At 29.7% G+C, this 27,796-nt stretch overlaps 2 protein-coding genes across 4 annotated transcripts in view; one reads left to right on the plus strand and one right to left on the minus strand.

Moving 5' to 3' along the window:
* The window catches only part of LOC111628442 (protein MCM10 homolog), a 69,639-nt gene that overhangs the window by 23,322 nt on the left and 18,521 nt on the right, over positions 1–27,796 (plus strand). The window contains exons 1-9 of one of the 3 annotated variants that reach the window (XM_023372232.1): positions 2,488–2,615; positions 10,552–11,061; positions 11,265–11,364; positions 13,418–13,580; positions 16,697–16,855; positions 16,918–17,045; positions 20,724–20,804; positions 21,870–21,965; positions 22,056–22,235. In XM_023372232.1, the coding sequence (XP_023228000.1) occupies positions 2,609–2,615; positions 10,552–11,061; positions 11,265–11,364; positions 13,418–13,580; positions 16,697–16,855; positions 16,918–17,045; positions 20,724–20,804; positions 21,870–21,965; positions 22,056–22,235 (1,424 nt within the window). In that variant the 5' untranslated portion in view covers positions 2,488–2,608. Of the gene's footprint in view, positions 1–2,487; positions 2,616–5,499; positions 5,544–10,551; positions 11,062–11,264; positions 11,365–13,417; positions 13,581–16,696; positions 16,856–16,917; positions 17,046–20,723; positions 20,805–21,869; positions 21,966–22,055; positions 22,236–27,796 lie in introns of those variants that run through there. The other 2 variants (XM_023372231.1, XM_023372233.1) reach the window with 2 other exon arrangements.
* On the minus strand, positions 25,964–27,665 carry LOC111628444 (trihelix transcription factor GT-3b-like). The gene is made up of 2 exons (XM_023372234.1): positions 27,096–27,665; positions 25,964–27,011 (listed from the first exon to the last, which is right to left on the minus strand). The coding sequence occupies exons 1-2, from the start codon at positions 27,178–27,180 to the stop codon at positions 26,335–26,337; spliced, it is 762 nt and encodes a 253-aa protein (XP_023228002.1). The 5' UTR covers positions 27,181–27,665; the 3' UTR covers positions 25,964–26,334.

Raw genomic sequence — 27,796 nt, forward strand, 5'->3', positions numbered from 1 at the left:
CGCAACGAAGATGGTTTAGAATAAAAATAAGCAACTAACAAGACGTTAATGTGACATTGACAAAGATATAGCGACCCATGAATAACAGAGTCGGATAGATTCAGAATATATAACGATTTGGGCTATTAATTAAACGGCGGTAGACGAATTAGAGTAAAGTAAACCATTAAAATATAGTAAAAAATATAATCTGTGGAAGTAAATGATACGAACTTCTAGAAAAGGAAATTGCAGCCGAAGTCGAATATCTTTTTTTTAAGTGATTTATTTGTTGCAGTAAGATCTGAAACTGATTTTGATGACCCGAGTGGCAAAATGTAGTCAATTAAGGACTGATAATATGCCAAAAGAATGCTGTAAATGGGAAATTGTCGAACGGTGACGCCATAACGTTTCACGACGGATGAAAGGTATTGAACGGCGTTCATCGGGAAAACAAAAATAAGTGTATTGTCAAATAATATGCCGATATCTTTAATTCGACAAACGTTTAATTGAAGGAGAAAGAATATGAATTGGATTTCTTGATAGTGATTAACGCGTGAAAGCTATTTTCTGGAATTGTCACAGCTCTCCAAATATCTTATACCAAGCATTTTTTAGATAAACTTATTTTAAATTCTCGTCACTCGTATCACATTGTAAGTCGCAGTTTTGCTTTATAATTAGTTTACTTTCGTGTCTTAATATTTAATTTCGACTTTTATCTTGACCACAGGGAATTTACGAGTGAAAATATTCTTTCTTGGGAAGCTGTAGTTCCTGGTAAATAAAGGACTAATTTTATCAAATTATTCTAGTCTTGGAATTCGGAATCCTTTTTTGTTCATTTCATTGAATATTTCGACTCATCTGTCAGCTATATTGGTTTTTTTTTTCTTTCAATTTCTTCATTTTGTTGTCTCTATTAGCGCCCATTCATCGAATTGTCGATTTTCATCTGTTCCTGTTCGTGTAATGTGTTCTTCAACTTCGTTGAAACCAGTGGCGCAGCGTGGGTGTCAGCCGCCCGGGGCGGAGGAAAATTTCGCCCCCTTATTTAGGTATCTCAGTTTAAAAGACTAAAATTCAGTTTCGTCACAGAATAAGTAATGAAAAATTCCGGACGGCAGGTGAGGTTTGTTCGAATAGAAGTTCCTGACGCATGCGTATGTTATTTTGCAATGCGAAGAATAATGTGCAGTGCATGCTGGTTCTAAATCAGTTACAGTTAGCAACTAGGGAGACTTGGATAGAAGTAACGCAAGTGACCTAGCTCTATTGGATATTGAAGGTGTATATATATACTAGAGAGACTTGGATAAGAGTAACGCAAGTGACCTAGCTCTATTGGATATTGAAGGTGTATATATATACGAATAAATCGTACAAGCAAAAAGAAAAAAAGGGGGGTCGACAGGTCGCGCACGACATCCCCGGACGGCCAGTCGATTCCCAGACTGTCCGGATGGTATTCCGTGCTCATTTCAATCGGTCCGAATCGTAGGTGCACGAAAATATGAAATAAAATGGTTCAAATTCTTACAAGATATTATTATTATTTATTATGAAATTTTGCCGCGCCCCTAAAAAGTGCCGCCCCTGCCGCCCCCACTACGCTACGCTACTGGTTGAAACTATTCTGCCTAAGCTATATTTTATGACATTTCTTCTTTAGTAGTATCCATTCAAATTTATGACTCAACGCAGAATAAACATTTTCTAACAAATTACAAGTTCGGAATATAATGTACAAATGTGTTTAATATACAAACTAAAGAGCTAAACTTTTTTTATTTAAAAAAAGATCCAAAAGTGAAAATTTTTCTAAAATGGCCGGGACAGAGCAAAAATAAGAAAAAAGAGATACGTATGATCAGCCTACTTTCAATGGAAGCGACATGTTTTCGCGTGACCACCTTTGTTTAACTCTTTTCGCCATATGGACACTGAGAAGGCCTTTTTTTTAGCAAGCCCGTTATTGGTTCGGTTATGTCCACAATGGGGTGGCCGAATGATAGAATGTCCTATATATCCAGATTGATAACCCCCGAAAAAAATCCTAGTTTTGGTTTTATTCGTTTACGGTAACGTGATACATAAGCGATCCGCCGAAAGGAATGTCTTTCGAAAGGACATTTATGGGAAACTGGCCCATATTTAGGCGTTACTAACGCGAAAAAGCCCGTTGGCCAGGCGCAAACGCACGACCAACTACCAGTGTTCAGTGGTTTCATCCACTCAGTCACTGGTAGCTGAAAAATTCCAAGGACTTTTCGATCCGTCAGGATTCGTTCTCGGATCTCCCAGATCGGTAGGCCGTGGGCTGTCTCGCGCGATTAATAGAAAATTTTTCGAAAGTAGGATATTATTTAACGTTTTAAATTTTCAGTAAATTTAATATAATTACTGTTTTAAATTATTACTTTTTGTAATATATAAATTTTTATGACGATAAAATTTATATTTTCAAAAATTTGTGTTTTAATATTTTATTAATTTGGAGTTGGCAACGTCAGTTACGCGGGAATTTTGTGTTTTGACTTTTATTGCATGTTCTGATTATGTCTATGTTGTTTTTTTAATCGTATTTATTCCTTTTAGCGAGCATCGAACAAAGTTTAATAAAATGGAGGGTGAGATACTTTTCTTGTTTAATAAGTTAATTAAAACCTATTTAATTATATTTAAACGTAAAATTATATCAGAACGTTAAAATGTGGTAACAAATTGCTATTTAATAAATAAAATTTAAAGAAAATTTTCAAATTTTAATATAAAATGTAGACTATGCTATATTTGTTTGCATATAGCATATTTTTACGTCAATTTGATGTCCTCACTTAAGTTTGTAATGAAAAATTGTAAAGAATGACGTCAGATTGATGTAAAAATACGTAATATCCAAATCTAAGGCTCCTTAAGTTTGTTTGTTAAGTTATGGCAATGCAACACTTGGGCGATCTGCTTAGGGGAATGCCTTCCAGGAGGTCTTTTTAAGGGAAACTGGCCCCTATTTAGGCGTTACAGACGTTGAGAAAACCCGGAAAGGCCCACCAGTGGTCGAGTGGACTCCGTCTCTGCTCATAGCAGCAGTGACCAGACCCTAAACACTGGGAGTTTGGATGTAGGTTTATGCCTCGATTGGACATGCAGCTTGGAGTTTTCTGGTTTTCTCCTTGCAATGACTCCCGGAAGATATTTTATCTCCCTTTGTGTATCTTCTGGTTGTCTTCTATAAGGCCAGTTCTTCTGTCACCTTGTGATCTATCTCCTGTCTCTCTTCTCGTCGGAGTAAAAGAGAATAGCAATACACTCCTCTATGACTGAAAGGAAAGGAAAGGAAAAGAAAGAAAACCCGGAAAACTCCATGTGGCCAACCCATCCAAGTGAGGTACAAACCCATGACTGAACTCCCAGTGTTCAGGGTACAAAGACCACTTGGCCACTGGTGGGCCATAAGGCTCCTTAAACCCAAAGTAATTTCATGATTTGGGATTGAATAAGTAATAATAATAATAATAATAATAATTAAATTTTGAATTAAAAATGTAGATTGAAGTACATACATTATTATTGTCTAAATATGTATATATTTATGATGATATTTTTCTGTTTTAATTTCAAATCTTTGCATTGTATGTACAGTACTAAGAGGGTCCGCAGTGGAAGTAGTTGCTTGGCAAGGGACTGGGCCTGACATTTTTGAATTGAGCCAATTGTGAAAAGTTTTGCCACTCTAGATTCATATACAGGTATCCACAGTGGCAAATTGATAATTAGAATCCCAAGGAATTAAAAAAAATTTTATTTATTAAATGACAAATGATAGGCAGACACCAATAAAATTGTTTTTGTTGTCTTGGAAATAAATAAATAAATACTTTCTTTCATCAGTTTTTATAACTAAAGTGAACGTTTTTTAGATTAAAAAATCTTTTTGATAGATTTGTCTAAAAAGAAAAGATCTTACAGAAGTATGATGTAACTTTCAATTGACAAATTCTCATCTCATTTATCTCATGAATTGAAATTCTGAAAGTTATTTAAAAACATTTAAATAGTTTGAAATAATTTACTAAACTCTTTAATTTCAAATCCTTGAACATGGAATTTAGAAATGTTTCAGTTGGATTAGAGTTTAGAAATTTTACTTTTAGTTCCAGGAAAATAATAAATGATTCTTTACTTTTGTCTCTTTATTTTTTCTATACAGCATCATCTACTATACATACATACAATGAATGTAACAGTTTTTAAAAATTGTTAAGTAAAAGAAGAGTGATGGGATAATAAGCCTTTTTGATCATCTTTCTGTTGCAATCAAGGTGATTAAAAGATAGGTTTATTTCTTAACTTTTAAGCATTTTACATCATTTTTTCCTTAGTTTTTACTGAAAATTCAAATATAATTTAGATTTTATCAATTTTGGATAAAAAAATTGATGAAAGGACATGGGTATCTAATACTTTTTCAGTATTTTGGATAAAAATAAAAAAAATTGATATACCAAATTAGTCTATCAATGCATTCTTCATTCTGTGCTTTTATAAATACAGCTTTTCATGGAGAGATAAACTCTTATCTTGATTTAATCTTGAAGTAAATGAATTTTAAAAAAGTAATGCTTTGAGAAATATTGTTAATGTAAAGTTGGCAATACTCTCAAACATAGTCAGACAGATCATATAAATATTAAGCTTTGTTTATTCATGTTTGTTTAATGTTGTTTAACTTATATGTAAAATATGTAAACTTACAAATTTGTAAAAGATGTTAAGTTGATTATTGTAATATTTTAATAAAAACAATAATAAAACAACTAGGATTTAAATGTTTTTATTATATCTGTATTGTCAAAATCTTATAAAGCAGATTGGCATGCACGAGACATTTAAAATTTAGTTTTGTTTGGAAATTATTATTCAATAATTTTTCCAAACAAACAACAAATAGAACAAAAGATAAAACATAAAAAAGTTTTAAATAAAATATTTTAAAATGATTAAAAGTTATAATTCAAGCTTAAAATATTTTAATCAAATATATATAAAAGTCCAAAAAGTTTCATAAATATTTAATAGCAAATGTTTTCAGCACACATTATGCCATTGTCAAACTAACATACATTACAGAATAAAATAGAACAGAGAAATTTCATTACAGGTTATAAATCTGGATAATTGATAAATTAACAATGAAGATTATTTTCTCATTTTTGTTTATTTTGTTTATATTTATAATAAAGTTTAATTTGTTTTCAGTTTTAGATAATTGAAAACAGGATTCTTTTACATAACTTAAACTTTATTTTTTCTAATGATCAAAATTGTAATCAGTTGATTAGAACTATTATGAAATGATTTTATAGATTAGAATTTCTTGAATCTTTGATAAATATAGATAAATTTCTTTTACTAAAATATTATTTATGTAAATATCATTATTTCCTAAAACCAGGCATATGGAATTGGTACACAGAGCCTCCAGTTCTGACTATACCCAAAATTGCTTCCAACTCCAACTCCATGACTCATCAGTAGCCAAATGGACAAAACCACTGGTAATTAGTTGTAGATTTGCACCTCACCACTGGACTAGCTATATGGAGTTTTTAGGTTTTCTCACATTTGTAACACCTGAATAGGGACCAGTTTCTCATAGAAAAGTCCTCCTGGGAAACATCATCTTTCATTAGATTATTCACATATCACATTGTCATATCATATAAAGAAATCAACCTCCAACTCCAGCCTCAGTTCAGATGAAGCATGCAATGTCATAACATCGTAAAAGCCATTTTTCTCTAAGTATGTTTTATTGAAGAATTGAATTCTAAATGCAATGCAAAAACATTGTGGTGATATTTTCACTGTAAGAGGCTCTATTTTGAAGTTGAATTTATGTGAAGTCATAACATTTAAAGTGCCAGAGTGCAAGTCAAGTCACATGACTTTTGGTGTGTAAAAAGTTACAGCTTATATTTATATTTACATCATTTTGATATCCCAGAGAATTTGTAACTTAGTGAGTTTTTGATCATTTTATTTTAAAATTGAAAAAAATGTATTCACTAGAAAAAGTGGTTTTTACCTCCCCTGAAAAGTTTGTATTTTGGCAAAAAGCATTTACAACATTATGTCATTGCATGCTTCAAATATTGATGATCTAGTTGGGATATTTGCCATTCTGATAGTTTATACTTAAACCAATTTTGAAAATAATTTGAAATAAAATTCATAAAATGATCAAGATTACAATTATAAAAATATATGTTTTAAACCCTGTTTCATCATTACTTCTCTGTGCGCACCAAGATAATTGTTTTGTATCTGATGCCACCTGATTAGTGAAATTTGTACCTGGAGGATTTTTATTGCTGCTAAAGCCTTTGATGGCCAATTTTTACTGAGGTTGCTAGTGGTTCTCATGGTACAGAAATAATGAATTTGAATTATTTTTCATTGCATACTGTATGACATACTAGCATTCTCACAGAAATCAGCTGATTTGTATAGTGTGTATTTTTAAAATATTGGATGCAAATTTACAAAGCATTAACATGCATAACATTCATACATCCATCCATTTACATCTGTAGCATGTTGCTTAATATGTCATTGAATCTATGTATGAGACTGCCAATAGCTTACAAGATAGTGAAAATGTTAAAATAGCATTTTATTAAAGATTTTATGCTGATCTTGGAGTTAGTATGATTTTACCAACTCCAGTTTAATCAAAAATTGCTTCTGACTTCTATAGCTTTTCCTGAAACATTGCAAAAATGAAATAGATATCATGCTTATTCCCTGTTACCATTTCAATGTTTTGTTAATTAAAAGTTACTTATTTAATTTTATTTTATAATTTAGGATGATAAAATTAAAACTTCCTTCTTTAATAGTCAGAAACTCATTGGGAATACAAAATATTTTCTAATGTATATACAGTAATACCTCGACTTACGCTACCCCCACTCACGCGAACCCGGAGTTACGCGATTTTCAAATCTCGTCGATTCGTCTTTTGTTTGAGCACCACTCAACCCTTGATTACTCACTCCCCCCCCACACTATTGTTCAGCTTACATGTTCAGATGTGTCGCACAGAATCGACACATAGCTACAATTTATTTTGTGTTATTTATTTCTGTGTTTGTTATATCTACGGAGACTCGAGAGACTCTACTATGTCATCCAAATGAAGTAGAACTAATTCTTCTGCATCAAACAAGAAAAGAAAAACTTTATCTTTGGAATGTAAAGTTAACATTAGGTATGTTTGTAAAGTCGAACGAGTTAAACGAGAATGACGTCATCGTTATTCCTATTTCGTTAGACTTTTCNGTTTTCAAAAACATTTGTAAAATCGTAGAATTTTCTTTGTCTCCCTGGATCTAATGCCCCCGTTGAACGAATATTTTCATTGCTGAATAATATGTGGACGAATGAAAAAACTGATTTAAAAGTAAGCACATTAGAAGCATGTATTTCCATCAAATACAACTTTCAAATGAACTGTATGGAATTTTATGACTTTAAAGCGTGAAACGGCGCTATAAAAAAAATTAATTCTACTGAAAAGTATCAAAATTAATGTTATTTAAATTTTTACAATGTGTGTATGTGTAATAATTCAGATTGTTTAAAATTTTAATGTATGCATTGTTGTATGCCACTATTTTCGTAATAAATGTTATAAACTTATGAATTTTATAAGGTATTTTTTGATTTTCTTCGATATGTCCTTTATTTGCCCCCAAAAAATATGGTCACTGTATATATATCTAACTAACAGGTAAGCCTAGCATTGCCTGGGCAAAAAATAAGTGAGGCATGTTTTTTAAGTAAGTACCGTTTTGATATTAAAAAAAACACAACTGCAATTTTTAAAATAATTTTATTCTTATATGGAAGCCTGTACATTAATCTACTTTTCAACATAATTTCCTCCAATATGAAGGCACTTTTCATATCGTAGAACCATCTTCTGAATTCCATCTTCATAGAAACCTGCCGCCTGATTTGCTGACCACTGCCGCACGGCGTTTTGACATCGTCGTAGCGCTGACTGCTAGATGCCTTTTCAAGTGGAGGAACAAGTGGTAGTCACTAGATCAGGGCTATACATAGGGTGATGAAATTGTTCCTAGCCATAAGATGTGATAAGGAAAACAATTCCCTTACTGAGCTTGCCACGCTTTTTGTTTTGGATGACAAAATCATAAAGTGTCTGTTTTCTCAAACTTTTGCAACAACTTTCTGCGGCAAGTCTTTAGTAATGACAGATGGTCGCCCACTACGCTCCTCATCATGGACATTAGTATGGCTATCTTTAAATGCTCTAACCCATTTTCTGACCATTCCATCGCTCATAATCTTTTTTCCATACATCTGACTAATCTGCTGATGAATGTCAGCCGCTTTCACGTCTTTTGCATTAAAAAAACAAATCACTGCGCATATTTCACAATTGGCAGGATTTTCAATTGTCTGAGACATTTTAAACACGCACAAACAAACGTAAAATGAATGAATGCTTCCATAATTGCGTCTGTGGCTAGCCAACAGATGTAAGTACTCAGCGCACATTCGCAGAACACGAACCGTAGCACTGCAGCAGTCCTATTTAAAACGGTACTTACTTAAAAAACACGCCAAATACAAACATTAAGATTATTAGATTATTTCATCAGGATATAACCTAGCAATTATGCTGCCCAGGCAACCTAGGCATTCCTTTTAAGTACAGGCATAGTGTAAAGCATAAAACACTTTGTTCAATTTACACCTTAAGGGAAGGTCAAAATTCTCTCCTAAAGGTGTAAATCCCTCTCCCATTTTTGACTCACAAACATGTTTATTGTTTCATTTTCTGCACCCTTTTTCAAACAAAGAAAAATAGAATATTAGGCTAATATTATTTTATAAAATATTAAATGAAGGCTCGAACCTCTTGTATTTAATTACTTAATTATTTTGTAAAATTAAAATAATGGATTATCTGAAATTAAGAATGCTTTTTGTTATTTTTATTTTCTTCGGTCAGTTTTGGTCAATCTGCCTCCCTGGGCAACTGCCCATCTTGTCCACCCCTATATTGGCTCCTATATTTTGTACTTATAACCCCTCTATTATATTATATTATAGTATTTGATTCATGAGCAATCTGCCAAGGAGGATGCATCCCAGAAAGACTTTTATGTAAAGCTGACTTCTATTTAGATATTACTAACACGAAGAAAACCCAGAAAACTCTATCTGGCCAGTATGTTGACCATGCGCAAACCCACGACCAACTACTGGTGTTTGGTGGTTTTATCCACTCGGTTACTGGCGGGTACTTATTGGGCTGCAGTTTGAAAAAATTGTAGACCTATGAATTCCCACTGTTGTCTGTCTGTCTTTTCATTCCTTAATCTTGAGAACGGAGTTAGATAGATGAAGACCAGACATGGAAATTGTAAGAGAAAGAGGACCAGATTAATTATATATGAACTTCTGATTTGTACCACATTATTTCAATACAAAAATTTTTCCTTGAATGGCGTTAATACATAACTGGCATGACTCTATTTCTAACAGGAAAAGTATGATGTACAGGGGCAAAACACTACTACACTCCAAACAGGCAAGTGCTATGTGCTACCTGTCACAGTAATGGCATGTAATAGCATGTCTACTTTGCACTATAATCATTGTTGCAGTAATTCAAAGAATATAATATAGTACTTAGTTTTTAAAATTATATCTTTTATTTGTAAGAATTATATTTAGTTAATTATTTTGTTAAATTTTTTTTTAATAGATGGCACTACATGTAAAGTCAGCAATCAAATGTAGACAGAATTAATCAATATAGAGAAATCTAATTGATAATTTGGTGTGGGATGTACAGCATGATTTAAGTTAGAAGTATTTGAACTTAACTGTCGAGTTTTGTAGTAATTGGTCAAACAGCCTAGGCGTGTATAGTGAACAAACATACATACATCCTGTTTTAGATAATATCATAATAAAAATATTTATTCATGAACTACAATTCTACTCAGATTGTTTACTGATAATTTTTCATGTCATAATAAAGCAAGTAATTCTGAAGTTGATTAAAAAATTTTGGGATTAATTAATTCAAATTTATCCCAAGATTTATTTCTTTAGAGACAGTTGAATTTCTCTTCAGTTAAGGATTCCTGTTGTATCAGAAAAATTAAAATTGCCCTCAATATATTTATTAATAATAGATGATCAAATGAAAGGATAATTTGTGAGAAGTAAAGCATAGAGTTTGTTGATGCTGTAAGCTAGTCTTTATGACACTGTGAGCCAGTATGCAACAGGCATGGCCAGATCATTGCAATGCCTAATCTGATTCTAGCATTGCAAAATTCCATGCTCTACTTCTTGCAAGTTCTATTTTTATTTGATTATCTAATAAATCAGTAAATTTATATTTCATAGTGTAAATTTTTTCAGTAGAAAATTTTTATAGAAAGATTTTCTAAGTTATTTTTTTATATTTTGTGTATGGATGAAAAAAAATGTATCTATAATTATTTTTATTTGCAGAATTAGACCTGGATATTGTTACACAATTATTAGAGACAGATGAAGATAGCTGGGAAGATAAGAAAGATAATTTGATTCCTGATAATAAAGAAATGAAACATAATGAAGAAAAATCAGAACAAGAAATAAAAAATGAATTAGAGCTTGTAAAGAAAAGAATGGACGAACTTCAAAAACAATTACAGAAAAAAACTTCGCAAGAAAATGTAGAAAAAACAGTAAATGAATTGCCTGAAGATAAAAGACAAATAACAGAATTGACCAAAGGAAATAAAATGAAAGATATTGGTATAGATATTTTTATATCTCAGTCCAAATCAGTTCTAGCTAATAAAGTTACTGATGATAAAGCAAAAAGTGAAATTCATTCAGGAGAAATTGATTCATCAGATGATGAGATGAATGCTTTTGGAAATTCATCGTTATCAGAATTGGGGCGGGAAATAAAGAGAAATTTAAATCAGAGTTCCAGATCATTAATAACGTCAAAATTTCAATGTAAAAGTACTTGTAAGTATGAAAAAATATATTTATTTGTTATATTAGTTGGAGGATAAGGTAAATAATATTGAGTTAACTATTTAACTGTAAAGTAAACCCAGAAAACTTGAGTATTTTAGTTTTTTTAGTTCATTATCAGCAATAGAACTTGTTGAAAAATTTTTGTAATACCAAGTTTTTAATGTTAACTACAGTATTATAATTGCTTTCAGGGACAAATAGCATAAAAAGTAAAGAGTCTACATGCTTAAATGCAGAAAAAGAGACATCTTCAAAACCAGAATTTGAGATTTATTCTAATTTACGAATAATGTAAGTTTAAAAAATACTTATTGATTACAAATATTGAATTTTATTTTGTTTTAACATAGTTAATGATGTGTAATATAGGAGGGAAGAAACAAACTGGATAGACATAGTTAAAAAACTCAAAAACAGTTTGAAGGTTTTTCAGTTATTTTTTTTTAATCATAAAGAAATTTGATTCAAACATTACCAGCTACCTAAATACAGGATCTTCCAAAAAGAATGCTACCATTTTAAATTACTGTAATTATGTTAATTATTATCTGAGATGTATGTAGTATCTACACTAATCGATAGAATAACTGTTCAATCTGCATTCAAACATATGGTTGTCTACTGCCTATAGAAAGTGACATATGAAAATGGTGACTCCATCGTAGAGATATTTTGTGTTCTGTAATTTTTAAACTTTGTAGGAGTTGCAGATTACTCATGTTTCACAATGATGAGTAATTCTAACTTTACAAACTGCATCTCTAAACCAAGTGATTGCTGTAATTTGTCAGGTTATTATTAATTAAAGCATAATAACCTGATTAATTACAGCAATTGTTTGGCTTAGTATCAATACATCGGGCTTCGGGATGTTGATACATACAAAACATCTCTGTTGTGAAGTCACTATTTTCATTTATGGCACTTCCTAGAGGTAGTAAAAAACAAGACATTTGAATGCATATGGGAGTCAGAAAGTTGGACAGTTACTCTATTGGTTGGTATACATTGAATATTTTTCAGATAATAATTAATATAATTAGTCGTTTAAAATGGCAGCATTCTTTTTGGAAGACCTATTATATTTATTAGTTATGCCATTAAAATCTGTCATGTGATTATTTTGATTATAAAATTATATTAATATTAATTTTACTAGGAAAATAAATAGGATATACACAAATAATTTATATAAATATTATATGAAAGAATTGAAATTTAAATATTGAATAATATGCTTTAATATTGCTAAGAGTGTACTGATTATCAATATTGTTGCTGATTGATATTGTCACTAATATTATTTGGTCAATTAAAGACTAAATATTTTATAGAAAATTAATTATTAAATTAAATTAGAATTTTTTTGTTTTATAAAATATATGGTATTTGAATATAAAAAGTTATGTTGAATATTAATTATTTTAAACATTCAACTTGAAGTGTATTGAAATTAAATTCAAATAAAACAAACCACAAAATACATTGAAAAAATAGGAACAAGCTAAAAATTTTGATGACGTTGACCTTTTTTTTCAGGCTATTTAGCAGTTCTAAAAATGTTGTATTGTTAAAAATATCTTGAATTCAACACAGCAGGGGAACCTGAGACAGACCTTGACTGTGCACTCATTCCATTTCTTGCTCTATAACTGCATCTTTCTCAGGTTTTTGAGGTGCTAACAGCATGATTATACACAGGTACAATGGGATGAAATAAATTTCTGCATTTTTTCTCACTTATGCTGATCCTTTTTTGCCCCCACTGTGGGGAATCAAAGTTGTCTTTCCATTTCTGGGTGGCATGCCTGTATACATTCAACGAAGAATCAGATTAAGTTTAACTTTCAGTAGATTATCTTTATCATCATAATTCTTTATACTAAATTCCCAAAAATAATCAAACTGGAAGCATAATATGTATTGTATGTCAGATGAAGAAGTACAGTATGTAGTTGCATTATATTAATTCAAATAGATATTTAGTGTTGGAGAAGAAAGCTGTGTAATTAGCACTTCCAAATAAATAGAAAGAAGAAAAGGCATTTTCTCCATTTGCCTATCTTAACAGAACAATTGAATTATTCTGAGAACTGAATTTATCTTTCTTACTCTCAGTGTTTGCAAAATGTTTCTTTATTTCATTCAAAAATTAGAATCCAGTTAATCAAAATTTTAATTTTATTTTAACATGGTCTTCATTATAAATTCTTTATTTCTTAAAATCAAATAACTGATTATTAGAAAATATTTCCATATTGTTGAAACCTTGAATGAATGCTTTATATTTAAAATACAATCTAAAACAGTCAATTATATTTATTTAAATTTTTTACAATTTTAGAAATCCTTTAATTTCTTCTTCAGTGATGAAAAGTAGAATGGAAGGACGCAAATTAGTTAAAATGTCTTCTATAAGATTACATATGAGGGGTAATGATATTGAAGGTGATTGGGTAACTGTTGGTGTTATAGTAAAAAAAGTGCCACCCAATACTTCTAAGAAAGTAAGTAATTTTAACATTTCATTGATTTTATAAAAGTTGATAATATAGATAAATTACAAGTTATAATTTTATTCAATTGTATTTGAATAAATAAAATAAATTTATTTATTTTTATCATCAGTAGATTAAACATTATTAGTCTGTGCAATTAATAATATAAGAATATTAAAATTTTACATAAATGTGTCTTTTATGATACCAAATATAGAATATGAATAAAGCAAAACTGTTTATTGGCATTAAAGTTGTTTATTTGCAAAGTATTTAATTAAAAACAAGTACTTTTGACATTTCAAAATGTCATCTTCAGGTTAAACATATACCATTTGAATTATAATTTATAAAAAAAAAGTACATTAAATTATTTCAAACATGCTGTATAAATCCTAGCATGTGGTTTTTACATAAAATGGAATAGATGGGACATAAATGTTATAATTTTAACTTATTAATGTAATTTTTAACATATTAATCTTAAAAGGAAAAGAGTTAATATATAAAAAGTATGAAAACTGTTTATTGGCATTACTGATAAATACATGTAATTAATGAGTGCAGTAATACCCTGAGTTATGTAAGTAATGTGGATTGTAAACCTTTACATAACTTGGATTTTATGTAAGTTGGATTTGTAAATTGCTTAAGTTAACTATGTAATGACTCAATACTGTATTTATTATTAAATTTATACTGTTCATATATTATATATATTATTTATTATATGTATACTGTACATATGTTATTTATTATTATTTTTTTGTATAAAAGAACAATAGAAATATAAAGTACTGTACATATATAAACAAAACAAAGAATTTTTGAAAATTTTTCTTCTAAAGTAAAAGTAATTATAGATCTTTGTTGTTTTTAGTTTATTACGAACAAATTTGGTTTGTCATTTTGATTGCATTTTAACGTAATCTCTTAAATTACTCTTTCTTTGATTTGCCAATGAACACTGTGTAAAGGTAGCAATGGTAAACAGATTTTGTATTAAACAAATAAGTTGAAGCAAACTACACTAATGACATGAAACAATACAATAGTCCTACTAGTCTGAACTAATTGAGACCGAGCCAATTTATACCAATACAATTTATTATTTTAAAATATAGGCGTTTAGTTTCATTTAGAAGCAGAACGACTGCAATATTGTATGGCGCTTCANTTTATTATATTATGCTTTACTTGAACATAGATTTATATGATCATTTTTATTAGAATAAATCTTTTATCTTCGTGGTCCAATTGTTTTTAATAGATTTAAATTGATTGATTCTATACTTTTATATAGCATTGTCTGTAATAAAATTGGCAATTTTCAAAATGATAGTATTTATTTAAGGTAAATTAGTTCAAGCAAAATTAGAATTAATGAAGTTACTCAATCTATATTTCCAAGTTGATGTTCTGTTGATCTAGTCTAGGTTATGCATTACTGTATGTCAAATTTGATTCTGTGATGTAATTTTCATGTCAATTAGCCTGAGCTGGTGATTTATTTTTGCAATTGACTCTACATAGAGACTATTTTGTACAAACATTATTTAATGTATTATTTTTTTGGAAATTTTGTAAATTTTATTAAGCAAATAGTTGTCATTTATTTATTGTGTATGAACAATTACTAGAATTCCAATAAATAGAAGATCAAGATCTGTTGTTGCATATGTTTTTTGGCTTTGACAAATTTAATGCCTTTAGAACATTTACATCTTACATCCCTATATCTTTTATTGATTCCAATGTTAAGATTTAATAGTCACTTCACACTGACTTTGTAAATATAAAAAATTACACTTACACGTTTTGGCATTACCATGGTGAATTGTTAAAATGTTAAAAAGTTCACAAGCACTTTTGGTAATGTACAGTTACCATACAGAGCACACCCCCAATACCATTTTTGGGTCCCGTATCATTAAAAATTGTACGCATTTTTAGAAAAAATGGCTACATTCTACCACTATCTACACAGCCAACACTAAGAAGATTGCTATCTAACAACAGAGATGCTATTGAACTAAAAGAAAAATCAGGAGTTTATCTTGTACCGTTAAAACATAATCGATCAGGAGAAGATACTTGTTATATAGGAGCTACTGCTAGAACGCTAACATCTCGCATCACAGAACATCAGGATGACATCCAAAATAATTGTCCATCAACAGAATTAGCGAGAAAAGTCCTTGATCAAGACTATCGACCAAACAAAACTATTGAAAGGATGCAATAATCAAAAAGAACTCTTTATTTGGGAGAACCTTTATATTTTGACACTAACACCATGTAATACCACAACTCTAGAAATTCTTAATATTTGGACTACATTATTTAAGCGTCACTATCTAGATTTCTAGAGCTATATGGTCGCATAGCAACCATTGTTTGGGAATTTGTACATCATTCCGTTCCAATTCTAAACATTTTTGAACTGCATGAAAATTTCTATTTAAATTGGTGTTCTATCTAGCCACACCATTTATTTCAAGAATAGAAAACTGTTGTATTTATTTTCACCTGAGGATGGTAACTGTATGTTACCGAAAGTGCTTGTGAACTTTTTTAATATTTTAACAATTCACCGTGGTAACGCCACAACATGTAAGTGTAATTTTTTATATGATTCTAATGTTATATTTTATTTTTGTAAATATTATACAAAACAAATGGATAAATCATGTGATTTTTTTAAATTAAAAATTGCAGCTTGGCATTGTAACAGCCACAATAAATAAGTGCTCATTGNCAGCTTGGCATTGTAACAATGCCAAGCTGCAATTTTTAATTTAAAAAAATCACATGATTTCCAGTTCTGACTAGAAGTTTGTATATAGTTAGTTTGGGCCTCTGGCTCTTAAGCTTTTCATATCTGGTCTCAATTTTAATCTAATTAACTCCATTCTGAAGATTAACAAAGGATGGACAGACAATAGTGGATTGTGTGTAGGTCTGCAGTTTGAAAATTGCAGACCTACACACAATCCACTATTAACAGTTAAAATTCTCTTTGTTTATTAAAATATATCATATCTATAAATGTTTTATATTTTTAGAATATTGTTTAACTCTTGATTAATACATATTACAAACTTTATTCAATTTTTAATGTTTAGGGAAATGTATACTCTATTTGGAAAATGAATGACTTAAAAAATTGTGAGAAATTTGTAAATTTTTTCCTTTTTGGTGAAGTACATAAGCAGCATTGGAAAACAACTGTTGGAACAGTGATTGCATTTTTAAATGCTAATATTATGACAGATCGTAATAAGGTAAGTTTTGATATATTATGCCAGAAGTATGAGTTTGGTTAAATAACTTATAATTTAAATAGAATTCAGATGAAATTTCATTTTCTGTGGATCATCCTGGAAAAGTTATGATGATTGGAACATCTAAGGATCTTGGACAGTGTAAGAGTAAAAGAAAAGATGGAGCCTCATGTCAAAATATAATTAACTTGTAAGAATTTTTTATTTCAAGTTTTGATATTTTTTTGTTATGTAAAATTAATCAAAAATTAAAATTATAATGAAATGTTTATTGTTTAAATTGAAATTAAAAGTATTAAAATCGTAAAATAATGTTTTTAGTCGTGTGGAAAAAGACCATATCAAAGTATTTGTTATACAAGTAAAATTATTGTGGGACTAAATTGTACAATATGATCAAACAAAAAGTCTATTTGCAAGGAATAGAGTTGACATACTCTAAGTTAGACATGCTTACCAAGCAACATGTTAAGAGAAATATTTAAATATTGAGCACTTATTTACTATGAACTCAAGAGATAATGTTTGAAACTCTAAATAAATAAATATTCTGACTGATTCATCACAGAGTACTGACTCAGTTGTCAAGTCTACTCTTTGTAAATAAACTTTTTGTTTAACTACCTAATATAATAATTTTTTATTATAAAATTAAAACTTACCTTGAAACTTGGTACCATTATGATAAATCATCCCACACTGCTTCTTAAAGTTACCGACAATTCTTTATTTGTAAAAGTAGTCTTTACTTTTGGCTTTTGTTGAGCCATCTTCAGTTTCCTACATTTCAAAAATTATAGAATTCTAATTTCTACTAGTAACTTAACAGCAGCAAAGAGGGTCCCTGTGGGATCTACATAAGATCCTCTGATGCTCCAGTTTATGGAGGAAGGTCTGAGATAGTGTTAAAGTGGGAACAGGACTAATATATGAAGGATTTTGTAAGCAGTGTCAAGTAAGTTTTAAGATTTGTTGACATGTTAGTTGTATGGAGAAGTAGGAGCAGAGTCCAAGAATTCATCAAGCATATAAATGAAAACATGGTAGGAGTGGCAATTAAACTAACAGAAGATAGTTTGATGAGCATTAACTTTTTAGGCTTAACTATATTGAAAAATAAATGAACTTTTGTAATAAAGTATATTGTGAACCAGTATTTGTTTAACTAATTTTTATTCATTGATAGTCAGAGGATATGATAGCTCAAATTATTAGCATATAGAGTGCTAGTTAATAGAGCAATATCTCATTTGTCAATGGTAGCAGATTAGCAGATAGAAATACAGAATTGGAGCTAATAAGGAAATAGCATACAAGCATGTGGTTTCTAAAAATGTTATAAATGACCTTATTAAAAAGCTTTAAGGAAGTAGAGTAAGACAAATGAAGTATGCAATAAGAAAGACATGATGGTGGTAAAAGAAGAGTTAATGGCATTAGCAGTCTTGTATGTCAGAAAAGCAGGATATTATTAAGATGTTAAAAGAGACTTTTGATTATGAATCTGCTAAGGACAGACAAGGATAAGTTAGATAAACTATCAAAATCAGGCATATATACAATAAGATTATCTAAGCATAATGTGGATTACTTTTACATAGGTTAAATATGAATATCTGCTGATATTACAGTTAAAGAACATTATAGATTGATAGCTAAAGGTTACTATGGAGTAGCTACTTCACTAATGATATGGGCTTGGCAAAAGGAAGTAGAAGTTCACTAGGACAAACCAGGTCTAATTAAAGAATGCAGGTTAGGATTTCTAGAGCAAATATATTTATATATAGGTTTTCAAAATATATAAAAATTATAAACACTTGCAATGCTAAGAAACTAAAATAGCTGAAAAACAGTATTGGATAATACAGATCTCAATAAAATCATTGGCAAGCTCAAACGAGAAATTGTGTAAATTATTTAATAGATATTAAACACAGTTTATCTTATAATTGAATATGTGAGCATTAGGTTTTGGTTTTTAGGAGGACTTAGCACACTCTCTTGATGCAGTAGAAAATCACACAGAGATTTTTAGTTTTAACTTAATTTTAATTACTAATCATACTATTGTAATGTAAACCTCATGTATTTTAGACTCCTGTAAATCACAGTTTGTAATAAAAATGGTCAAAGAGGGACAGATTATCCAAAATGCATATTGTTGTCACAATAAATAACCAGTGTTTACCCATTTCTGTGTGATTTTGTACTGTATCAATTAATGTGTGATAATAACTAATTTATGCTTGCCACACAACTTCCAGCGCATTGAGTTTTCAACTACAAAATACGCACTTATCTCCAAAATGTGTGATAAGTCCTCCTAAGAGCCAAAACTTAACACTTAAATATTCATTTATAGTAACGAAAGGACAAAAAGCATATCTCCAAATACACCCATACCTCGCTTTACGGCCTAGATACATTCCACGAAACTTGGCCGCAAAGCAAAAAGCCGTATAAGGAATCAATTATTCTAATACAAATTCATACAAATTCAATGAGATCGGTTTCAAATTTATTAAATATGTAACATGATTTATCATTCAAAATGCATTTTATCTTTTTATTTCATTTAAATCAAAAATACATACATAAGAAGTACATTTGTACATAAAATAATAACAGACTCCAAAAACCAACAATAATCTATAAACAAAAATGAAACAACTTCATGTTACATAAAATATGTGTATGTGTACATACATAATTTTTTATAAAATGGCTTTAATCTGAAGACGATGAAGAAATGGTAACCTGCAGATCACTGTCGTCATCATTTTTCGCTGGTAAGGATGGGCCTTGCTTAAAAAAATTGTCCACTGTTGTTTGTCTTGCCTTCTTGTCTATTTCGTTCTTCAGTAATAAATATGTACATAAAACACTCACGGGCAAGTCTAAACCAGCCGCTTTATGAGCACACACTGAATAACGCTCGTAAACAAGAGGAAATAGAAGAGTGTACATAGAGATTGTGCTTGCACAAGATTGGCAACATGTAGATATATCGACATCGAAAAAAGTTTTTTTTTGCCGTTATAGCGAAACATTTTAGGCCATAAATCAAAAACATGCCTTAATCGAAGAGGGCCGTTATAGCAAAATGCCGTATAAAGAGCGACCGTATAGCGAGGTATGGGTTTAGTTTATCTTCTTTAGGTTTTACTATACTTTAATGTTATGTGGTTAGAGTTAAATTAAGGAAAAAATCTAAGGATTTAGTAGGTTATAACATTTTACAGGCTAGAAAATTAGCTAATTTTTTTTTTTTTGTTTTTTGTAAATTACAAGATCATTATAATGCATTCAATGTTTTTTAAAAAGCACTTTTTAATTAATATGTTAATTTTAGTGTAGCAGTTAATCTCCTACAAGTATTTATAATTTGTTTTGTTTTGTTCTTACCTGTTCCTTTCATTGGTAATTAAAACTCACTGTGTTTTAATTATCAATTAATATTATTTGGCGTGAATAGCATACTAACCTAATCATAAATTATAACATGCTTATTTTAAATTTATATCTGTTCCTTTCATTTAAAAATATTTAAAATAGTCCATTTTGAAAGTTTTATGCCAAATATTATTCACAGAAAATACAATTCTATATCTTTTGAAATGTAGAGAACTGAAAATGACTCAACAGAGGGCAAAAGCCTTTTTATAAATGAAGAATTGTTGGTAACCTTAAGAAGCCATGTGGGATGATTTATTTACCATAAAATTATCTAATTTTTGGTAACTATATAGACATTTAGAATTTAAAACATTTTACAATATAAATTCATAAGTTGTTTGTTTATTCTATTAAAATAAATTAATTCAAAATATTAAGATACAGTTTTATTTTTGATTAAATAAATTAGAAGTCAAGGAGAATATTGTGCATATCATGTGAAACAAGAATACAGAAAACTCAGTTTGAAAAGAACAGAACTTCAATCATCGTAAGTTTGCAGTATTTTTTAATAGAATTTCTAAAATAATTAATATTAATTAATTATTAATAAAGATAAAAATAATGAAATCTAGAAAGCTAGTGTAATGTTACAATGTAATGTACTCTATCTTATGGCATTAAAACCAACATTTTATTCAAAATTGCAAATACTTTCGATAGTTTACAACTATCCTCTTGTTCAGTTTGAGTTTAATTGACTCAGTCTGAAGAGGATAGTTTAAACTATCAGAAGTATTATTGAAGTTGTAACCTAGAAGGAAAGAATCAGCTTTGGTTATAAAATTTTATTTTCATTTATTCATTATTTTCAATTATATTAATTTCATGCTGAAATTTGACATGTAGAAAAAGGACAGCACAGATGGATGAAGCAGTAAAGGCATCAGCCTACCACTCTGGAGAATGCAGATGCAAGTCTTGGATACAAACCTCAAATTTTTCAGAGGTGGTCTGTCTTAGATATGTTAGGCCCTACCCCCTATTGAAGGCCCAGTGAAATCCATGTTCAATCTCAAATACAGGCCCTTTTAGAGTTCAAAACTGAAAAAATTTTAGATTTTTTAAAAAATTCTAGAATTATTATTTATCTTACAATATTGAAGCTTTAGAAACTAGTGCTAAACTGATTTAAAAAATCTATTCAACAAATCGTAGATACAAAATACAATATATTTTATCCAGAAATTCTGATCTAAAGGATTTTTGAAACTGGAATTTTTCTGATTTTGAATGCAAAACAAATAACACATAATCATATGTTATAATTTTCTTTATCTAAAAACTTTTATGAATTTTATTATATTCAATGTCAACATAACTTTATAAAGTTGAAATATAAATAATTGTTTATATGTTGAATGTTAAGAGAGAAAATGATCTCTTTCATTGGCAAACAAGCATTAAGTTTTGAAGATATTTAAAGATGCACTTTTGAATGAAATTAGACACAAAAATGAAGGTCATAAATTTGTTTTTTATGTCTTTTAAAAATAATTTGAACTGAATTTTATTAAAGTTTTTTATGAATAATTAATTTTATTTTTCATTTTAGTTATTCTGGAACTGAGCCCAAATGCTTAAAGAAAACAATATTAAATAAACAACCGATATTTTATGGTGGTCAGTCATTTGTTTTAAATTCAAAAAAGTAATTATTCTTTTATTATAATTGCATTAATACATTTAATTCTTTATGATTATATCTAATATAATTTATATTATAAAATATTGCTTATAGGGCAACTAATAAGAAAAATGAAATAAAAGGACAATTAAAATTGGATAATTTCAAATTACAAAAAAAAGCTGAAAATCTTATGCATGAAGAAAGAGAAAAATGTTTAAAAATAGCATCCACTCACTCAAACAGTACTGAAAATGAAGCACTAAAGGATATTATTTCACACTCATCATTTATGTAAGTTAATTTTTAAGAATTATATTTTATTTAATAATTAATTTTACATATGAGATAGTGTTTGAATTAAATATATAGACTTTACAAAATATAAAATTAATGTTATATTTTGTAAAGTTCTAAATAACAAAGAAAAAAAACGTTAATTTTTGAATTGAGTTGAAAAGAAATTTTATGAACTCCAGGAAAGGGGTTCAGAGTTCATAAAATATCAAAAATCTTTAAATTAATAAACTATAAATTCCAGTACTGGAGTTTTTGACTACAAAACAAAAATTATAATTTCAACAACAATAATTTATATAAAACTCATTTTTAAACCTTAATATTTGAATAATGAATGGAATTGCATCACATTATGCAATTCTATTCATTATTTAAATATTAGTGTAAAATTATGCAAATTAAGTATTAGTGGGAAGTGTTAAGATAGCAGATTGAGGTTCAAAACTCAAAGTTATCTGAAACAAAAGGAAAAAATAATATAATTGACTAACTATAAATAAATAATTGCTCTTGCTACCTCACATTCTTGTCCACAATAAAATGAAACATACTCAAGCTTAATGAAACATGAGCTTTCATATATGGATTATAATGGTATGACTATTCAATAGGATGCTGAAGTTTTCTTTCATTCATCCTATTACTGTTTAGAAAACATTGCACAATGATATTTTTTACTATTATCTTCTAAATTGAAAATTATTTAATAATAATTTAAATTTTATATGAATGTTATTTTAATTAATATAAAATGGATTTGTAAACTATAGAGTTTAAAAATTAAGCAAATAATTAAAAATGATAATGAAATCTTTAATTTCACTTTCACTAGAAATAGAACATGAAGTAATGCTCTTTCTGTGTAAACAATGAAAAACATTGCAGTCAAGATAGGCTACAATTTAGATATACAGTCAACCCCCTATAACATGGGCTCCTATAGTTTGGATACCTATATCACAGCGAAAAAATTGCGACAGTATTTGTACAAACATGTTAAAAAAAACTCGTATAATTCGGTAAAACGTCATTGCCGACTCACGTTGCAACAGGATTGGTCGAATCTAGACCAATAGCGGATATTGTACAAACCGTTGAGTTTAAACTAGCAGTGGACCTACTAAAAACCATTTATCATTTAACGTCCATAAAAATTATATTTATATTAATGATGTCTCTAAAGTTCAGTGAATTTTTCGCAAAAAAAATAATTTATCAGGAAGCACGTGAGCGCTATTCGATGACAAGCTCCACGACGAAAACAAGCTTAAGCAATGGCGCAGTTGAACGGTGCACACTCGGTAAGTAATCTTACAATTTTTTGTTTATAGCATAGTTTATATGGATTAGTCCCAAAAAATTATACATATTTTGGAAATGTTGAGTCGAATTAGTCTAGAATTGATTAATTTTATGGAAGAAACCTTTCAAACAGCAGTAGTCCGTAAACTGCATACATGCTGGGCTGTGATTGGCTGGACTCGTAGAAAATGGATTCATAAAAACCGGAACGTATCTACCATGTTATAGGGGGTTGACTGTATATAATTATTTTAGTATCAAAAGTATGTAAAATGACTAGTATGGTAATGTTAGTATGATTAATATTGCATCTTGTGAGACTTACTGACTGCTCATCCAAAATGACATTTAAAAAATTATCTTTTGTTGGAAAAATTTATGCATTTGTATCTTGAAACTCCAAAGAGATTTATTAAAATTGTTTGTTAAGATACATATACAAACATCATGAAACCCAATATATTTGTAATAAGCCAAACAATTATTTAGAAGTTAATTAAATATAATCACAGAAATGTAGCCCAGTGTAATTCAGTGGGCTACATTTCTGTGTTTGAACTTAGTGTTTGTTAAGAACATTTATTATGTTAGAATTTTAGTTTTTAGTATGATTTTTTATACAGTGTATGCTGATTTATGAGGTATCTTGTTCCTGAAAACCACTTGTAAATCTAAAAAAATTGAGTCAAGCTTTTCCATTATTTTTTTATGGTTGAAATTTCTATCTCATTTTAACATAACTCATATTCCTTAAATAATATTTAAGGTGCATCTGATAGGAATGCAAGTAAGAAAAATGCACTGAATTTTTCCAGTAAACAATTATATTATTTCAATGGTTTTTTCAGCATAGAAGCCAAGAAATTCTGTTGACAGGGCCAATCATCCAAATTGAATAAGAAAATGAATAGTGACTCATTGTTTTAATGAGTATAGGATGGTTCAGTAGATTTAAAAAATCAATATGTAATTTGGCTACTGCATATTGAATAAGAAGTGCAAACTCAACTATAATAACTAAGTACATCTAAGTTGATTATAAAGAGAAACTTAACTATGAACAGTCTGCAATTATGATGAAACCAACGGGTTGTTGTTAAATTCAGCGCTGCAGCTTAGGCTGCAAGAGCTGAATGTCTTTTAACAACGATCGCTGCTGAATGTCTTTTAACAACGCACACGGGGCAGCGCTGCAGTTCCAAAATGGCGGCTCTCAGTGCAATTGTTGGAATGTTTAGCGAATTATTTAATTCGAAAAATTTTAAAAAGAATTCATTTTTGCGATACAATGTCTTATTTAGGAAGCGTAAACATGACGACGAAGTAATTGCTGGAATGGCAAGTTCTGTTGTGGTGCAACCGCGGAAAAAAGCCAGGATACAAAACTATTATGAGGAAATTATTCCTCGATACAGTGATCTGGATTTTAAAGGCCACTTCAGACTTCAGCGTGAAAGCGTTGAATACCTTTGCCAGATTCTGAATTTAAAAGAAACGAAGAAAATTGGACGGTCATCCATTATAGAGGTAAAAAAAGAAAAGGTTGTCCTATTGTCCTTATGGATTTTAGGAAATCAGGAATCCTTTAGAGGCGTAGGTGACCGTTTTGGACTAGATAAAGGACATGCTCATAGGTTGTTTATAGTATTTTGTAAAGGTGTTTGTAATTTAAAAGAAATTTTCATTAAATGGCCAAGAAGTGGTAAAAAACTTTTCATCATTAAGGGGCAGAAACAGCTTTCCAAATGTCTTTGGATGTGTTGATGGGACATTAATACAAGTAACAGTTTGTCATCATGAAAAGCAAGAATATTACAGCAGGAAGCAGTGCACTGCAGTCATACTTCAAGGGATCTGCAGAAGTGACAAAATGTTTACTGCAGTTTATGCTGGCTGGCCGGGATCTGCACATGATGCAAGGGTGTGGCGAAACAGTGATGTAGGGATTGGGTTATCAAATAAAACTCTCCCACTCCCAGAGAACTGCCATTTACTTGGTGACTCAGCATACCCACTAGAGACATATTTGATGGTTCCTTACAAGGACAATGGACATCTGAATTCCAAACAGAAATATTTTAATAAAAGACTAAGTTCATCTCGCATAGTAATAGAACAAGCATATGGTGATCTGTTTGGACGCTTTCGTCGACTGAAATTTTTGTTCGTAAGAAACAAGCAATACTTAACTAAAATTATTCTTACTGCTTGTGTTTTACATAATCTTTGTATTCTACAAAGTGATGTTAGTCCAGATGAGGATAAACATTTCACTCCTTTCCAGCCTCACCCAAGCCAACATTCAACTAATGCAGCAAATAATAAGAGGGATGCTATTGCTGATTATCTTTATGGTGTCATGAGACTACAAAATAGTAGTATAGGAGACAATTCACAAGAAAGTGATAATCTAGTGTAAGGATACAATGACGAGGAGACTAGACGAAATTTGTTTTTAATACAATAATATATTTGAAACTGGCTGATCAACCCAGCATGTATGAAACCGGTGTGTTAGAAATGTATTTATTAGCCTTTATTATCAGAAACTTTATTAAAATATATGTGTAAAATCATATAAATTTAAAATTTTATGTACAATTTTATCATTTTCTCATTAGTTATATGAAATTGTTTAATAAATGTTATTCTCACTTATACAATTCATTGAATTATACTAAAGTTAAATAATTGGGGGAAATGTAAAAATTGAGCAAAGATTAAAAATATCAAATGTAAAAATTATTGTAAATAAAACAAATCAGATGCAATGAATTCACATATTGTTATTTTATTTTTCTGCAATTTTTTGCAATACATTTAGAAGAGAACTCATCATGTTTACTCTCTTCTCTTCACATTCTTTCTCTTGTTTCAAACGCTTTTCTTCGATCTCTTTAAATTCCTGCCAGCGCTGATCTTCTCTCTCACGATCCTCTTTCTTTTCTTGTTCTTGCTTACTGGCCCAAGCTTGAAACCACTCTGGAGGATTTTCTTTTCTTTTTCTTTTTAAATTTGTGTGATTCCGAAAAGAATTTATTGAAGGGAGATGTACTGCTGCCACATCACATTCAGAGTGGGCAGGCAATCCTGACGAACTGCTTGAAAGTTCACTGGGAGATGGGATCTGCTCCACGCATGGTTCAGAAGAAATGATACTTTCTTCTGGAGGATTGATGTCCACTCTAGATCCAAGTTCCTGGTCCAGTAACTTGAAGTATGGCCAGGTAATGGCAGATTCCCCAGTGTGTTGTTTTGCCTTATCTCTATTTCTTTTATATGTCGTCTTCAGATTTCTCCATTTCTTATCACAGTCACTGGGAGAAATAGTGTAACCATGATTTTCCATCTTTTTTGATATTGAATCCCATAATTTTGTTTTTCTTATGGGTTTTCTGAATTCATCGTCCATATTTAATCGTGTTGTTATCAACAACCGCGTGGAGGAATCAGTCCAAGAGAAGTCTCCTGCAACAATATGAAAGAACAACTATTATTTATAGTGTATTAGTATATACATGTATATACTGATGTATATAAACATATACATACCTGATTCTCCCTCCTCGTGTGATTTGCTGGCCAGTCTTATTGAATTAATATCAACATCTTCTGGTAAACCAATCTGTTCTCTCATTCCCCTCTCATATATCAGTTCTTCAAAAAACCGAGGAATGAAATCATGATCTGAAAACCATAAAAGAACATGAACTTTTGTTGTTTGATAGGAACTAAACAAATGACTTGTCCTTTTTAATTACTTTAAACTAGTTTTACTATTATTAATGCTATAAATGCTTATCATACCCTCCAATTCATAATAAAACTAATTTATACAATTTAATTGTAATTTTAACTGTAACTGTTCAAGGTAACCTTTATCACAAGGGGTAATAAATTGGTTATTGTATACATTTGAATATTATGTTCCAACTGATGAGAGACTATAAATCCAAAATGCATTTTTTTTTCTTTTTTGGAAAATACACGTGTATAAAGTCCTATAAATTAAAGGATATGTAAGCCTTTATTTATACCATTCATAGCAATTTGCTTATGATATAGCCTAGTTTACAGCAATTCTTAATAATATCACGTTGGAATTACTTTTAAGATACTAATATTGCGTAGAAAGTGATTATTATTTGTATAATGTAATTTATCAAACCAATTATGTAAAAAGTATGCCTGTACAGTCTTTTACACAAACTTTAATATATAATTTTTTGTGTGAATTTCGAGTTTATTTCGTG

The sequence above is a fragment of the Centruroides sculpturatus genome, unplaced genomic scaffold (assembly GCF_000671375.1).
Source record: "Centruroides sculpturatus isolate CEXI.00-Female unplaced genomic scaffold, Cexi_2.0 scaffold320, whole genome shotgun sequence".
Classification (NCBI taxonomy): Eukaryota; Metazoa; Arthropoda; class Arachnida; order Scorpiones; family Buthidae; genus Centruroides; species Centruroides sculpturatus.

Bases quoted from the DNA above. Each gene is read 5' to 3' on its own strand.
- LOC111628444 (XM_023372234.1), bottom strand. From the start codon at position 27,180: ATGAGAGAACAGATTGGTTTACCAGAAGATGTTGATATTAATTCAATA. The intron at 27,012-27,095 runs GTATGTATATGT...ATATTGTTGCAG, and splicing joins ACACGAGGAGGGAGAATCAG to GAGACTTCTCTTGGACTGAT.